General features: G+C 33.7%; 1 protein-coding gene across 5 annotated transcripts in view; it reads right to left on the bottom strand.

Annotated features, from left to right (window-relative positions):
* Positions 1-6,150: 6,150 nt before the first annotated feature.
* The window catches only part of LOC119616463, a 40,753-nt gene continuing 31,879 nt past the window's right edge, over positions 6,151-15,024 (bottom strand). Inside the window, exons 5-9 of one of the 5 annotated variants that reach the window (XM_037972846.1) lie at positions 10,829-11,109; positions 10,339-10,736; positions 8,603-8,957; positions 7,203-8,537; positions 6,151-6,963 (exon numbers count right to left, since the gene is read on the bottom strand). In XM_037972846.1, coding sequence (XP_037828774.1) covers positions 6,505-6,963; positions 7,203-8,537; positions 8,603-8,957; positions 10,339-10,736; positions 10,829-11,109 — 2,828 coding nt within the window. In that variant the 3' untranslated portion in view covers positions 6,151-6,504. Of the gene's footprint in view, positions 6,964-7,202; positions 8,538-8,602; positions 8,958-10,338; positions 10,737-10,828; positions 11,218-15,024 lie in introns of all 5 variants that reach the window. The other 4 variants (XM_037972841.1, XM_037972827.1, XM_037972835.1 and 1 more) reach the window with 4 other exon arrangements.

Genomic DNA, 15,024 nt, shown 5'->3' on the forward strand with positions numbered 1-15,024 from the left:
GAACCTAACTTTAAGTAGACGAAGTGCTGCTCACAAAATAAGTATGGGTGGACTTAAAATAGGGGGCGTGCCGCCACCCAAATGAATTTAATACAAAAATTTTTAGTCTGGCAAACTATTGGGTATAGAACCCTCCAATTTTTCACGAATAACTTTGCTATACATATAGGTAATATTTTGGTGGTTTGGAAAAAGGGGCTGAGGCATAAGACCTAAATACAAAAATTCATATATCTGGCAAACCATTACTATATAGAATCCTCATAATTTTAACGGACAACATTGAAATACATATGAACAATTTGGGGGGAAAATGGACCAGTAATAGGGAAGATGGCACCAAATATATTAACTAAATACCAAAAATTTTTATATCTGAGAAACTTTGGAAACAATGTGGTAACTTTAATTACTTAAGTCCCTATATTTGGGATACTACATCAGGTAGAAGTTCTAAACTCTTGCACAAGGAGCTTTGATTGAAGTAAAAGTTGAATAGCAATAAGAGGCTTGGTATTTCCTTTATAAATTAAATGCTAATATTCGCATATTTTGGAATCTATAACAGTTAGAACCCTAACATTTTAAATGGTAAACGTTTACATCCATATGAACATTTGTGGAAAAATGGCCGAACTATTATTAATGGAGGGGGTGTTGGAGATGTTGGATATCAAACGACAGTCTGATTGACTCAAACCTGTCTGAGCCCAGTACCTATCTCGATTCATCCTTCATCCCTAGAATCGCCCGGATACTAGGAGGATTCTATTCCTAACACCCGTTTAAAGAGTGAACCAACCTGTACCGCTCGATAGAGAGATCTAGATGCTCTAGATCAGTATAAATACGATATTACTGCCATATAGAAAATGTGTTAGACGGGGGATTCTGTCTATAAAACATCTAATAGAGGTTAGCAATGTAATGAAACACTTTGTATCTAGTATTATTCCAGTGGACGAGTGGCTAACTTTTATTCGTATACGCGCAAAATTTTTCAAAATCACTCTTATATATGCCCACGCGCCTACAGGATATACATATGAAGGATACTTTTTATGATCGCCTTGAGCGGACATATCACCTTTGCCCCGGCCATGATAGATTTGACAAGATAATCTTGGGAGACAAAATAGGTAGGCTGAATTTACCGATATTTATGGCTACAGTCAAGCCATAAATATTGATATATTATATGTTACGATCGAACTTAAAATGGCGGCGTAATATATGTATAAAAAACAAAAAGGGCGGTATTTCTAGGCGTGGCAAAAAATATTTTTTATATTTTTGGAAATGTTATTAACATATCTTTAATCCTAGGGGGTGACTGACACAACTGTTTTTTTGTCCATAGAGACCGACCCACTAAAATGGACATCTCTATATGAACTTACTAGGAATCACATTGGCCATATTATTATTGATGGAAGACGCTCATCGAACTTGATTAAGCAAAGTGACAAACACAATGGGTACATATTGCCCACTCCCTGGAGTGGCCAATATGTATGGTTACGCTACTAGGGAGAAGAACGAAATTTACATGGCATTACATCGATCAGTGGTAACATGAGCTGCGATGGAAAAAAAGAGGGCGGAAAAGCGTCTATTCCGGCGCAAAAAGACAGAGGTGGAAAGACATGAGTGTGAGGAATTTAAAATGAACAGGAACAGAAATGAGAGCCTAACATCATATGGATGGCTTCAGTTCAAGTGTCTCTTTCTTTAGGGATGGAAATGGGAATTTCGTAACGGATACATTTGGTATGTTGAACATATGGAAAAAGCTTTTTTCTAGACTATTGGTATCTAATGATGGTTTATTAGTACGTTCGAACCGATCACGGATGACAATGTCAAGTGTACAACACCTGGAACTATTTAAAGCTGGGGGAGACGAGTTACTTGGTTACATGCATAAACTAATTGAAGACTGGAACCTTAGTGTATGGAGTCCTGTCCATAAAAAGGGCGACAAGGCCATATGATCCAACTACAACCATATGATCCTATGGCATACAAGATTCTGTCAAGCCTGCTGTGTAATATATTAAAGGCTAAAGTCAACGGGGTAATTGGTCTATGTGAAATTTTTTTACCTCTATATCGCCATAACTAAAAACAATGATATCTACATAAGTATATGGAGATAAAGCGAAGAATAATACTTGCATGTAGATGTTATGTCGGTATTAGCAAGCAATTTGGAAACAGCTATATAAAACTTACGCTCTACAGATCGCTAATACTACCTGTACTATTATATGGTGCTGAAACATTGGTAGTTACACAGGCAGATGAAGCTGTCCTTGGGATTTTTGGAAGAAGAATCCTCCGAAGAATATATGGCCCTGACTGCGTTCATCAAGAATACCGATATCGAATGAATGTATGATGACGCAAACATAGTCAAACATATCAAATTACAGCGATTACAATGGCTCGGGCATGTTGTCCGGCAAGGAAATCTTTCGATTATGTCCCAGAGAGAAAATGCAGAAGAGGGCGGCCAAATCACAGAGGGAAAGATCCGAACTTGGTGTTTGAAAATGGAGAAGAAGTGCTGTAGATCGAAGCGCATGGAAATTTGTTTTACATATGTATGGCTTAAGCTCCAAATAGATTGTAATATTTGCCAATAAAGAAGAAAAAGAGTAATAATGGACGTTGAACCTTTAATACAAAGTAAAATATGTGTTTATTTTAGAATTTAGAATAGTATGAGTTTTAAAATTCTGTATCAGATTCGTAATTATGCTATGTGTGGATAAAGACCTTCGCGCATCATTACCATTGCTTAAGGGTAATTAGGCTGTCCTTCTTTCGCTGCCTTCGAGAGTTTTGCGTTTCACTCTCGCAGTGGTTGAATACGTATCACCGCATAACTGTACCGCGTTAGGGTCCTTCGAAGTTTTATGTATTAACCACATGCTTTTATTTAATAACCTAAAAATTCTTTGATACATGGTGGAATACCAAACAAAACTTATTTAAGATTTTAGTGGAGACCAGTAAACTCATGAGTGGAGTTTTGGCTTCCTATACGAAAGTATAGGTCGAATTGGCAGTTCTTGGACGAGGCCAAGATTTTCAATTGTATTTCAGAACTTTCCTATTGAATTTTATTAATTTCTGAAATACAATTAGAAATACAATTGCAATTTTCTAAACTACAAATGGAAAATTCTGAAATATAATTAAAAAATTTAGAAATGCAATTGTAAATTGTTTAAAATTTCTTTTCTAACTTTTGTTTTTCTGCTGAAAATAAAAATGCATTTTTTGTTAATATATATAATTATGTATATATTTCTTTTTTTTTAATATTTACGAGTTATTTACTCAGTCATATATTTATTAATAATGTATATTTCTTTATAATTATTACAATAAATAATATTTTTTTTTTTTTGGTTTTTTATGTTTATATATATGTTGTAATTATAAGTAGTATTTTGTGTAATTTGTTGTTTTCTTCATTCTGTTCCTATTCAATATTATTTTTATTATTTTTTTGGTAATACAATTGTTTTCTGTTTTTTTAAGTTACGGTTTAAATTCAATATGTAATTTTATTTATTATTTATTTATATTTATGTATATATGTTTGTTTTTATGTCTTATATGAACCTTTTTTTTATTTCATTAATACGGTTACTATATGTAAAATATCATCATTATTTTCACATTTTACAATTATATAAGAATTGAAAAAATGAATTGAACAATACAATGACAAACAGACAGACAGACTGACATACATAAATAGTTACAGACATTTACACAATAATATTTAAAGAAAACAAAAATGGAGACAATGAAAAAAGTCTTTTTTGGGAAAAAGAGCGATAGTTTGTGAAAGTTTTTGGAAAATTTAAAGTTGAATTATTTCAATAATGTGAAAAATGGAAAATACTCTTTATGTTTTTAGTTTTTTTTTCAAAATGTTTTTATTTTATTTAAATCTAGTAATTATTGACTGACTATTTTGGTTTGTTGTTGTTTTTCTTTAAGTAATTTAATATAAATTATAATAATACTAAACTATAAGAAATAAATAGAATATTTTTGAAAATAATATCATAATTTTTACTAAAACTGAGCGTGAATAGTTCGATCTTTAATCATTTTTACAGACAGAAATGTATTTCATTTGTGATCGAAATGTCATTCATGATCGAAAATTTTCACCCAGTATGATACAAATGTCAAGAGGTTTGTCTTCAAAACAATTAATTTTGTAATAAGTACAATTAATTTTAATTAAAAATTTGTCAACTATTTAATTATTATTTAATTTGTTTATATTTATATGTAAGTTTATCTATGTATGTAAGTATTTATGTATAATATTTATACGAATAATTAAAACTAATTTTATTATTTTAAGCTTTAAAAGTTTTCTTTTGTTTTTGCTAATTTTTTTTGGTAAATTTATTTTTAAAATATATATTATATGTATGTATATAATTTTTGGTTTTTTATTAAATTGTATTTCGTTATTTTACTTTTTTCACCATTTTTTTTTTTTTTTTAATTTAAATTGTTTCACAAAAATATTCAAATGTCAATTTGTATTAATTGCCCATTCGTGTTTATAAAGTATAATTTTGTTTTATAAATATTGAAAATACTAATTATAATAGTTTAGTTTTTAATTGTTTTTTACTACTATTTTTTAATATTTTTACTTATTTGTTTAAAAAATAAATGTATTCAAAGATATTTGTATCTTTAAGTATTATTTGGTTGTTTTTTTATTTTTTTTTTAGTGGTTGAGTATTAAACATAAATTTTCATAAAATTTTAGTTTTCTTTTCAACTTATTTAATTCAAATGGTTAATAACTGTTGAAATAATTTCAAATTGTTTGTGTTTTTGTTGTTTAATACTATTAGTTTAAATGTTTTGGTTTTTTAACTTTTAAACTTAATTCTATATATTCATATTTAAATTTAATTCCTCTGTAATTTTTAGTATTGAATTTTCTTCTTATTTTATTTTTGTAATTGTGTGTTTAAAATCATTTAATACTTGTTTTAATAAATTTATTTTCTTTTTCTTTTTGGTATCCTAATTGGAAGTAGTAGTAATTATATACTTATTTATTTCAAAATTTTTATTCAAAATGTATTTTTTTTTTTCAATTTTATAATTGTTTTTTTAATTTTAAAATGTTTTTTTTTTTGTGTTTAGTTTTTCCCTTCGTGATTTTTTTCTTAAGTTTTTATACTAAAATAACTTTGGCACTGTTTTATTTTTATATTTTTGTTTATTGATATTTAATTTAATTATTTAAACATAAATAAAATAGCAAATTGTTAATGAACTATAATAATATTTTAATAATAAATTTGAAATATTTCAAAATAAATTCAACCGAAGCTAAGCTCTGCATAATTTAAATGTAATCTATTTTTTCATAGATTTAAAAATAATTCAATTATTTTTTTAACTTTTATTAATAAAATTTATTAAAGATTGAGCAAAATCTTTTAAACAAATGTTCTATTACTTTTAATTAATTAAAGCACCAGTTGTAATGGTAAATTAATAAATAAAAATTTAAATTTAAATTAATTATCGAACAATTTTCATTGGAAAACTTAAAATTTTGGATCCCATTAAATGATTATTGCAATCGCATAGATGCCTTGGAATATTTTTTTTATTAAATTAATTCAAATGTTAATATTTAAACAAAATTAACTAAATCACTGGCAAGAATTAGGCAATTTTCAAATTGCAATTAAAAATAAATTAATAAAACTTTTCCCAAATAGTTTAATAGAGAAACCTTTGATCCAAATAATTCCTTTAAATATAGTGGGATAAAATGAAAAGTTAAAAAAAAAAACGAAAAACAACAATACATTTATGTATTTAATAATTTCCAGTTCGTTGTCATTATTTACCATATGTTTTCAAAACGATTACAAAACATACTTTTTAAAAAAATGTTTGCTTTCGCTGAAACAATACTAAGACTGTAATCAAACAAAAACTAAATGCGAAAACTGAAACGGAAATATGCCAAGAACTGTGCGTTTGGTTTTTCTTCGTAATTATTATTTATTATTATTATTGCTAAAAATCCATTTTCTATAAATTGGATTCGTTTTTTATTTTTCCTTTCTTTTTTTTGATTCAATCATGCATTCATTCGTTTCACTTTAAGTTAATTTAAAATAATCATTCTTTCTTCTTTTTTTTTTGTAGCCAATTCAATTTTAAAATACTTCATATCTATTGTGTACATTACTAAATTCCATAATGGCAGCTCTCATTCAGGTGTGAAGAGGGAGTAGTGTGAAAAGGGACAGGGGGATGAGAAAGGATAATTTAAGGTGGGGTGAAGGTCTGTTTTTTTGGTTTCATTTCTTAATTAATCTCACTCTACCGCGTACTCAATTGTACTGATGTCGATGACATCTCTACACGTTGGCATTGGCGGCGTTCGACTATAACCGCCGTTGACATTGACTAATCAGCTGTGGGTCATACGTTCATGGCATAATACACGGATCCCTGGGCTGCCGACTGCATATTATTTTGTGTTTGAGGTTGGGGTTGCTGCTGCTGTTGTTGTTGACAGTTTATTTGTTGCTGTTGTTGTTGCTGCTGTTGGACCATCTGAGCATTTTGCTGTAGCTGCTGCTGCTGTTGTTGCATGGCGATTTGTTGGCCAGTTGTGGGTGATACCATTCCACTACTTGTGCAATCGCTATGTGAGACAGCAGCTGCCCCTTCGGGCACGCCTCGTTCACTGAAACCCGCCATACTGGCTTCTTGGGCAAATTGGTAGCGTTGTGTCATGATACGTTGATGCTGATGTTGATGAGTTTGAGCAGCAGCGGCTGTGGCATATTGGGCAGCCTGTCCGCGTCCCGCCACAACATGCAACTGCATACCGGGTAAAGCATAACCAATCGGAACACGTATAGTTTGTTGAGTAACCTAAATTTTACGAAATACGAATATAATTAATGAATATTTAAACATATAGAGAAAATCAATTAAAAGACAACAAGAACATTGTCCCGACCGAACTCTCATTTGCAGGAGTTTCAAATCGGCGTTCGTTTCCAAACGACAATAAAATACAATTAATTAACTTTACAACCAATCACCAACCACACAAATAATTACGAGTACAAACATTTAAATTTAGAAAAAAATTGAAATTTCGGTCTTACTTGTGTCATTTCGCCTACCTGTTGGTATTCCAAAATATTCTGACGCTGTATGTGCGCCACTTTTGGATCCATATTGGTAGCGGCGAATTGTGAATAGGTTTCGGCGTTATAGGGTATCAGTACCATAGTCTGATGATAGTTGCGTAGTGGAGGTGGGGATTCGGGTCGACGGGTAGGACTTCGGGCATAGTGACCATAATGTGGCTGCGGTTCAATGGTTGTGGCCATTGCCTGACAGTTTTGAGCATAGAGCATTGCTTCTTCGGGCCCGTGCTGCTGATGGATCATTGTATGACGGAACATTGCACCAGCCGGTAGAGTTTGATAGTAGGTCTGTTGCATTGCGGCTGCAGCACTTTCGACCGGAAGACGTTGTTGCTCACCAGCTCCACCTGTTTCGCTGTAGAAACTCCAGGTGCGCTGCTCAGTTTGTTGCTGTGAAATGGCAGCATTAGATGGCATTTGCATAGTCTGCGTTGGTGGAGCAACGGCATTGCACATTTGCTGCTGTTGTTGGCCTAACTGTTGCTGTCCTAGCTGTTGCTGTCCTAACTGTTGTTGTCCTAGCTGTTGCTGTCCTAACTGTTGCTGCCCTAACTGTTGCTGTGAAGTGGCCGCAATAGGGTGGGGTACATTCTGTGGTGACGGCTGTTGTTGAGACAATTGCTTGGTCATGGCACTAGCACTGGATTGTTTGGGTAAGGTGTAGCTCTTCATGGCTTGTGGCAGAGTCTGAGTAACACCGGGCATTTGCTGTGAAAGTTGGTCTTGCATTTGTTGGAGAATTTCATTGGTCGAACTGAATTTCGGCTTAATGCCGCGTACGGAGGGTCGCTTATTGAAGCCGTAGTCATTGCCCTCGTCATCATCTGAGTTGGCCTCTTTGTTGATTTCTTTGGTATTAGCCGGTTCGTTGCCATAACGTTTCTTAATTTTCTCAGTGCGATTAGCTTCTTGCTGGGCAAAGGCAGCGAGTTCATCTTGTTGCTCTTGCCCAGGGGTTCCGGCTATAACATCGGGAGCTACTTTTCGCACCTCATCACCCGTGCTTTGTGAGATTCCTGTAGAATTTTGTTCGCCCGCCATCATAGCAGCTAAATTATATTCAGCTGCATGAGCGTTCTGTGCCGCCTGATTGTGATGGGCAGCGGCCAATGTGTAATACGAAGACAAATCGTCCTTATTACCAGCCACACATGCGGTCAGTGGCGCTAAAGTGGAAAGGAATTGACGTTTTGGTTCAGTTTGTCTGGGAGGGGTGCGATGTATTTGTGTATGGACCACAGGCACCTGAACACCCATACCCAAATCTGGAGCAGCAGGACAGCGACATTCCTAAAATTTAAAAAAAATGTAAATATTAACAACTTTGAGTTCTCGTTTGATATTCTCTGCATTACCTGAGGTATTATAACGATAGGATTTTCTTCCATTTCCATAATCTTCTCCTGGTTCTTCTTTTCACGATTGAAAATCTCGGTTATTTTCTTATAAGCCGATGAACCGCTCGATGAACTTGACACCGAAGAATTGGGCGAGAAACTCTTGTCGCTATTGTTGCCATTAGCTGTGAATTTCTGTGGATTTTCTTCACCAGCCGGACTATCACGATGTGATAGATCGGCGTTATCTTCAATTTTACTATTATCGTCATCGCCATTTTCGAATGCTGACTCATCGTTGTCCTCGTCGATGCCACAAGTGAGCTGTTTAATTCGTTCTTCTAATGATATATCGGATTTAACGGCTTTTTTCCTAGAAAATAAATATGAAAATCATTTGAAGATTTTTATAAAGTATATATGTAATTGTGATTCCATTTTTTGATCAATCAAAGAATTTTGCTTTTTATGTCAGCAGTACATAAAACCAACAAGATGAAACGTGAGCTTTAGAAACTGTGCTGGTTCGAAATTTTTCTCCGAAGCCTTTGGTTGGTCTTCAGAAGTACCGGTTTATCATTTTGGATCATGTTAAGTTTTCACAATAGTCCAAATAATCTCATAGTGTTCTTACCTAATTGAAAGCGACTAATGTAACCTAATCTAGCCCACTAACTAAGACCCCATATTTTGCATTTCGATTAAATACGTTTCCAGTTACGCAACGATTAGAAGAAAGGTATTATAACAAAAAACGTAATCGTAGGAATCGAGAACAAACTTATGGGACCAAGTCCTCCCCCTCTCTGTTGGGCATCTATGAGAATAATATTTGTGGTCACCATCTAACAAGATAATTTTCGGCAGACGCACAACCGCGACTTACTGACTACATCTATGTAGCTAAAGAAAGCAGCCCGATGCCATACCATGAGAAGAATTCTTGGACTTTCAGTAAGGCAACTTTGGCTTCTTGTGTCAGAGTAGTAATTGAATATATTTCAATGACATAAATGCATCGGATCTCGGTTTTGTAATTAGTATTGAAAATACATACAATACCACCCGAAGTATGTTACTTTCTAATTGCAATCCGGGGGAAAGTATGTGTGATGATCAAATGTATACTCGTACTTTCCTTGCAATGATTTGACATGATGTCCAACTAGAGAGCCTCATAATCTGGTACCACAGCAATCGGTAGCTCACATGGAAGAGTTTTGGACTTTGTCTTGTTCCGGTTATTGGCTGTGGTTTAAATTCGCGGGAAGAGAAAGTTGGTTAAAAGACTGATACACGGTGAAGTTTATAATTCGGAATAAGGTCGATCTGTTGCCGAGACAACAGAAACCCCGCAGAAGAGTGACAGTGGGACTAAGCATTGAAAATGAGTTGGTGTCAAGTGGATATAATACGGGATGGATGTAGGGTGTATGAGATATACCAAGGGCGGTGTGTGAGATATACAAAGGGCGGTGTTTTGTCATCAAAAAAGTTCTCTCTGTGGATAAGAATGACCACCGTGAAAGCAGGTGTTCACGTAAAGCATGTGTTTTAGATTAGGATTCGGTAGGTAATTAAGAGATTAACAGAAATATTTAAAACACATTAATACATAAAGAAATCTAAAACTCTGTTAAACACATTATTAATTTTGTCTAGACAGTTGATTTTTAATACAATAAAATGTTATTCAATTTAAGAACATTACCAACTTCACAAATACATTTAGTGCTCAAAGTAACCATACTTACTTTATTAATGAACGTCTTAAAATATTTCTCTCCATGCTGCGTCTAAGTGTATCAGAATCTCCTGCACTACCAGGTAAAGTCGACACCAAACAACCAGCTCTCTTCGACTCATCAAAAGCACGCAATGCCTCCGAAGTGAGAGTTTGATGCGATACCGTACTAGGAAATAACTGTTGTACAGCCGAATTGGGCCTCAAAGCATTTTTAAAGAGGGTTGAATGTTTCTTAATCGGTATTAGTTCGTTAATTTGATTATCCTCATCGGCATTGGATGACTGGCCATCGACTTCATCGTTGCTAATTTCTTCGGTGACAAAGCGTACTGAACGTTTTATGGTGCCATTTGAAGTAGAACCAGCCTCATCTTCGGAGGTGGTGTTATTTTGGTCATCAGACTGCTAAGCACATAAAAAGAAAAGTGAAAAAAAATAAAATTTAAATTAATTAAAACTGTTGGTGGCTCTCTTTTGGAAGTGTTTATATTAATTACCTGGGAAATCGAATCTTGTTTCCATAGTTTGCCACCCTTTAAGATGCCGCTAATCTGTGTAGTGGGTGAGGATTCCTTAGGTGGTATTGGAGGTGGTTTCTCCGAATCAGATGAATCATTGTTGATGGATGCTGCTCCCGGTTTGGCTGGCAATGCAGGTGGTAATAAATCACTATCACCACCTGCTGACAATGCATTAGCTGTCGCTGTTGCTGCTGGGGACGCTGTTGCATTGGCTGCCAAATCCTCTGTGGCCTCACGTACAATACGTCTCTCTGACACTGTAGTGGTAGTCATAGTTATTGTTTCAACAACGTATCTTTGATTGTTTGTTTTTTGTACAGTAATAAATTTATTTCTATTTTTACTTGAATCCCTTCTATTTTTGACTACACAAAACATGGGGCGCCATATTATAGTTACAAACATACATGTTAATGAACAGTTACGTTACAGTTACATTTTACAATTACAGTTAAAGTTACATGTACAAGTTACACACAACATTAGTTAGTTGCAGTTATTGGCAAAGTGATATGGTGGGAGTTAGTAGATGTTGTTGTTATTATAAATATTTTAAAAATTTTATTTATTTTTAAACAAATATTTATTTTGATACTCAGTCATACACACATTTTTAGAATAAATATTATAGTTGTGTATTGGTGTGTTAACACACACATACGCAGACAAATATATACACAGACACAGAAACATTTATTTGTTAAACAAAAAAGTCAAGTAAGTTTTTATTAAGTAGATTGATTCATTCATTGCACATTGAATACCATTGATTGGTTGATTAATTGTTTACAAAACATTCGTCGCATGACGCATAAAGTGGAGAGCAGTATACAGTGGAGTGGTTGAATAAGAATATCGATTCAATTCAATGTTTGTTTGTTCATTTACATTTGCATTTTTATCGTCAACGTTATCGTCGTTTTGTGGTAGTGGTGGAGGTGGTGATGGTGTTTCATCGAGTACAGTGGATTGGGTTGGTTGTTCGAATGGATGTTTGATGTAGATTTTTTTTGTTGATTGTTGTATTGGTGTTAAGTAGCACGAGTTTTACGCGAGACCGCAATATTAATGAGCAGCAATAATGAAAAGTTACATACATAGATACGTTACAAAACGAAACGAAAGAAAAGTTAACCAAACCAACAGACAACATTTGTGGTGATGGTGATATATTGGTGATAGTGCCATTATTATTGGTGGCAGGCAGTGATGAAGAGATGGTATTATATTAGTTGGTTTATTTTATAAATGTGCTAAATGAATATAACCAACAAAGCGAAGAAAAAATAGCGAAGAAAAGCTAAATCGCGCAATAGCAAGTATGTATATGGAACACATGGAACGACTTGATGTCTATCTGAATGACTACTACTTAAACTCATGCAATGAGGCAGCTAAGCAATTGTGTATGATTATTTACATATGTACTTGCATGTCCACAGAAAAGATCACAGAAATTGCAGTGTCGTTTTTGCGAAAACAAGTATTTGCATTTTTTTTAAATTTAAGCTATTTACACGCAATAGAGCAGTATTTTTATTAACAAAATAGGTCAAAAGCAATTTTTTAATAAGCATTATCTAATGTAATAATTTGAGTTAAGTTTCCCAACTACACCCTGAACAAATTTCCTTCAAAAATAGGGGTGAGTTTTTTAATTACTGTAGTAATTGCTTGAATATACAAGTGAAACCGAGTTCCATGTCATCTGTTGCCTCATCAACGAGCATATTCAATGACATTCTCAGAGAAATATGAATTTCCTGGGAAGTATTCATGTCTTTTTAATATTAATTCCACCAAAGCTGGGTTTCCACATACACCGTAATCGACTACGATATCGAAAACTGAAACTGAAAAACGTCGGTGTTCGTCACCCTTTCATTTCCAAATTTTTTCGTTTCAGTTAGGATCGTTGCCGGAACGAAAACAACCTACTTGAAGTTGTTTTCGTTCCGGCCTCAAATGACTTGTTTTTCGTTGCTGATCGGTTTCGCTTCGTTCCTAATTTTCGTTGTCGATTTCGTTTTCGGTGTCGATTCCGGTATATGCGGAAATGTACTAACGTGTTGCTAGAGTGGGAACAGAAAAACTTTTTTAGATCGTATTAGGTCGGAATTGAGATCATGAATAATGCATTCGTATGAATAATACAATTAATAGTTATATTTATCTGCTGCTACTTTTATGATCATTATTGTATGCAACATACAGTTTTTTTCATTTAATGACATTCATTTAGTACATTACAAACTATAGGTAAGTAGTACTAGTTACTATTTACCTTTATTTTATTTCTCAATAAAGAATTTTATTAAATGCATGTATTTCAAACAAAAATGTAGGCAAAATTTACTGCAAGAAAAATAAACGTAAATATAGTCATGTACTATTTAAGTACACATTTATATGTATGTATAGGTTTAAGTACAATACTATAATATTTAAGTTATGTTTAAATTTTCTTTTTATGTTTAATTTTCTTATACTTTCTTTATTTGTATGATTCTTGAAAATCATATGGGATTCTGCTTTATTAAGTACGTACTAGAAATGCTCTTATATATTGTCTGATGATTTGTTTTAATTTTTAAAGGTAGATACTTCAAGTCGCTATAGTACTAGTTAGTATTTTAAATAATCCTTATACATATTTACAGTAATATTAGGTGTAACTTTTAAATGTTTTCAACTTCTAAAATGTATATACATTAAAAATATTATAATTTAAATTTTCATATATTCGCAGTAATTAAGCTTTCAAAATCATAGGTCGGTAAACTATTTGTATAAATAATAATAAAATTTTACAGAATTTACAGATCGAAATTCTGTAAATCGGTTACAATAGTTGTTCTATTGTTACATACTGTTCGGAATTTTGCTATGTAATACCTCGTTCCAGGACAGCTGTCCTCTGTAAACAGTTTACAACTAGTATGGTAAACAGTGCAATCGGCAGTTTTGCACCATAAAAGACTAGAGGCGGTCTGAGGAGGCCACTAAATATGATTCTAGGCTGGGTTCAATCAAGAGGGCTAAATGTCAACCACAAGATGGCGGAAATCTGTCTTTTCACAAGTAGTCCTTCCTACTAAAAACCTTGGAACTGGTAATCTATGGTGTGGTTAAAAGCAGTATACCATACAAGACCTCAAATGAAATGTAAAGTGTCGAAACCACGTTAAATGAAATTGTCCACTATAACACAGGCGGTGTGCATTGACATCGAAGACGTCTTCAATAACGGTCACACTGATACTCTTATCCAATTCTTATATTTACCGGGTGCTCCGTAACCGGATCAACTACATGCTAAGAAAGAGATGGATAAGCTGCTATATGTAAGATGTAGCTACCAGGAAAGGGGTATTTCACACAAGTGGGCATTTTATCTATCTTTGTTGTTTGTTTGAGTAAGGACTTAAACCTAAATGCTATGCTTCTAAGGAGAAAGGATCCAGCCGACGAGGTTCTGAATACTGCCTTAAGCTGGAAAGTAAAATATAGACACCACGTAGAGGATCAACAAGGCACATCGATGCTGAGCGCTATGTAAGAGAACTATAGGCATGAAGTGGGGCCTTTTTCCTACTATAACACATTGGCTTTATAAAAGTGTAATTAGACCAATTCTAACTTATGCTTCAATAATGTGGTGGACTTCTTTAAATAAAAAGTGTTATATCAAAGTTCAGCGTAGATGCTGCTGGGGTATAAGTGGTGCCAAGAGTACTAAGTCAACTAAGGCTCTGAAAACGTGGGCTTTCTTCTTCTATATTGAAGACTTAGACACTGAAATATACCACCGTTTACCTAATCACAACACAAGCTTTCAGGCAGAAGTAAGAGCAATAACGGAATACATCAATTGGTTTCGAACGGCTTAACATATTTACCGATAGCCAGAAGGAAATTAGGGCAATATTAGGTGAAAAAGTTAAATCTAAGACCTTATTGGATTGTAAGAAAGCTTTAACTGAATACTCTCCCAGAGGTATGGTTTACATCATATTGGTACCAGGCCATTCGGAAGTAATCGCAACGAAAGAGCGAATATAAAAGCATTAAAGAGAAGGGAGCTCGAGATAGTTAACATGACGAACGCAATGGGTGAGAGATACCCATAAGGCCTCTTGAAATAATTAAACGGTGGATAGAACCACAAAGAT

Source organism: Lucilia sericata, unplaced genomic scaffold (genome assembly GCF_015586225.1).
Source record: "Lucilia sericata isolate MDLA Ls3-8-SP2 unplaced genomic scaffold, ASM1558622v1 Contig000003F_arrow, whole genome shotgun sequence".
Lineage (NCBI taxonomy): Eukaryota > Metazoa > Arthropoda > Insecta > Diptera > Calliphoridae > Lucilia > Lucilia sericata.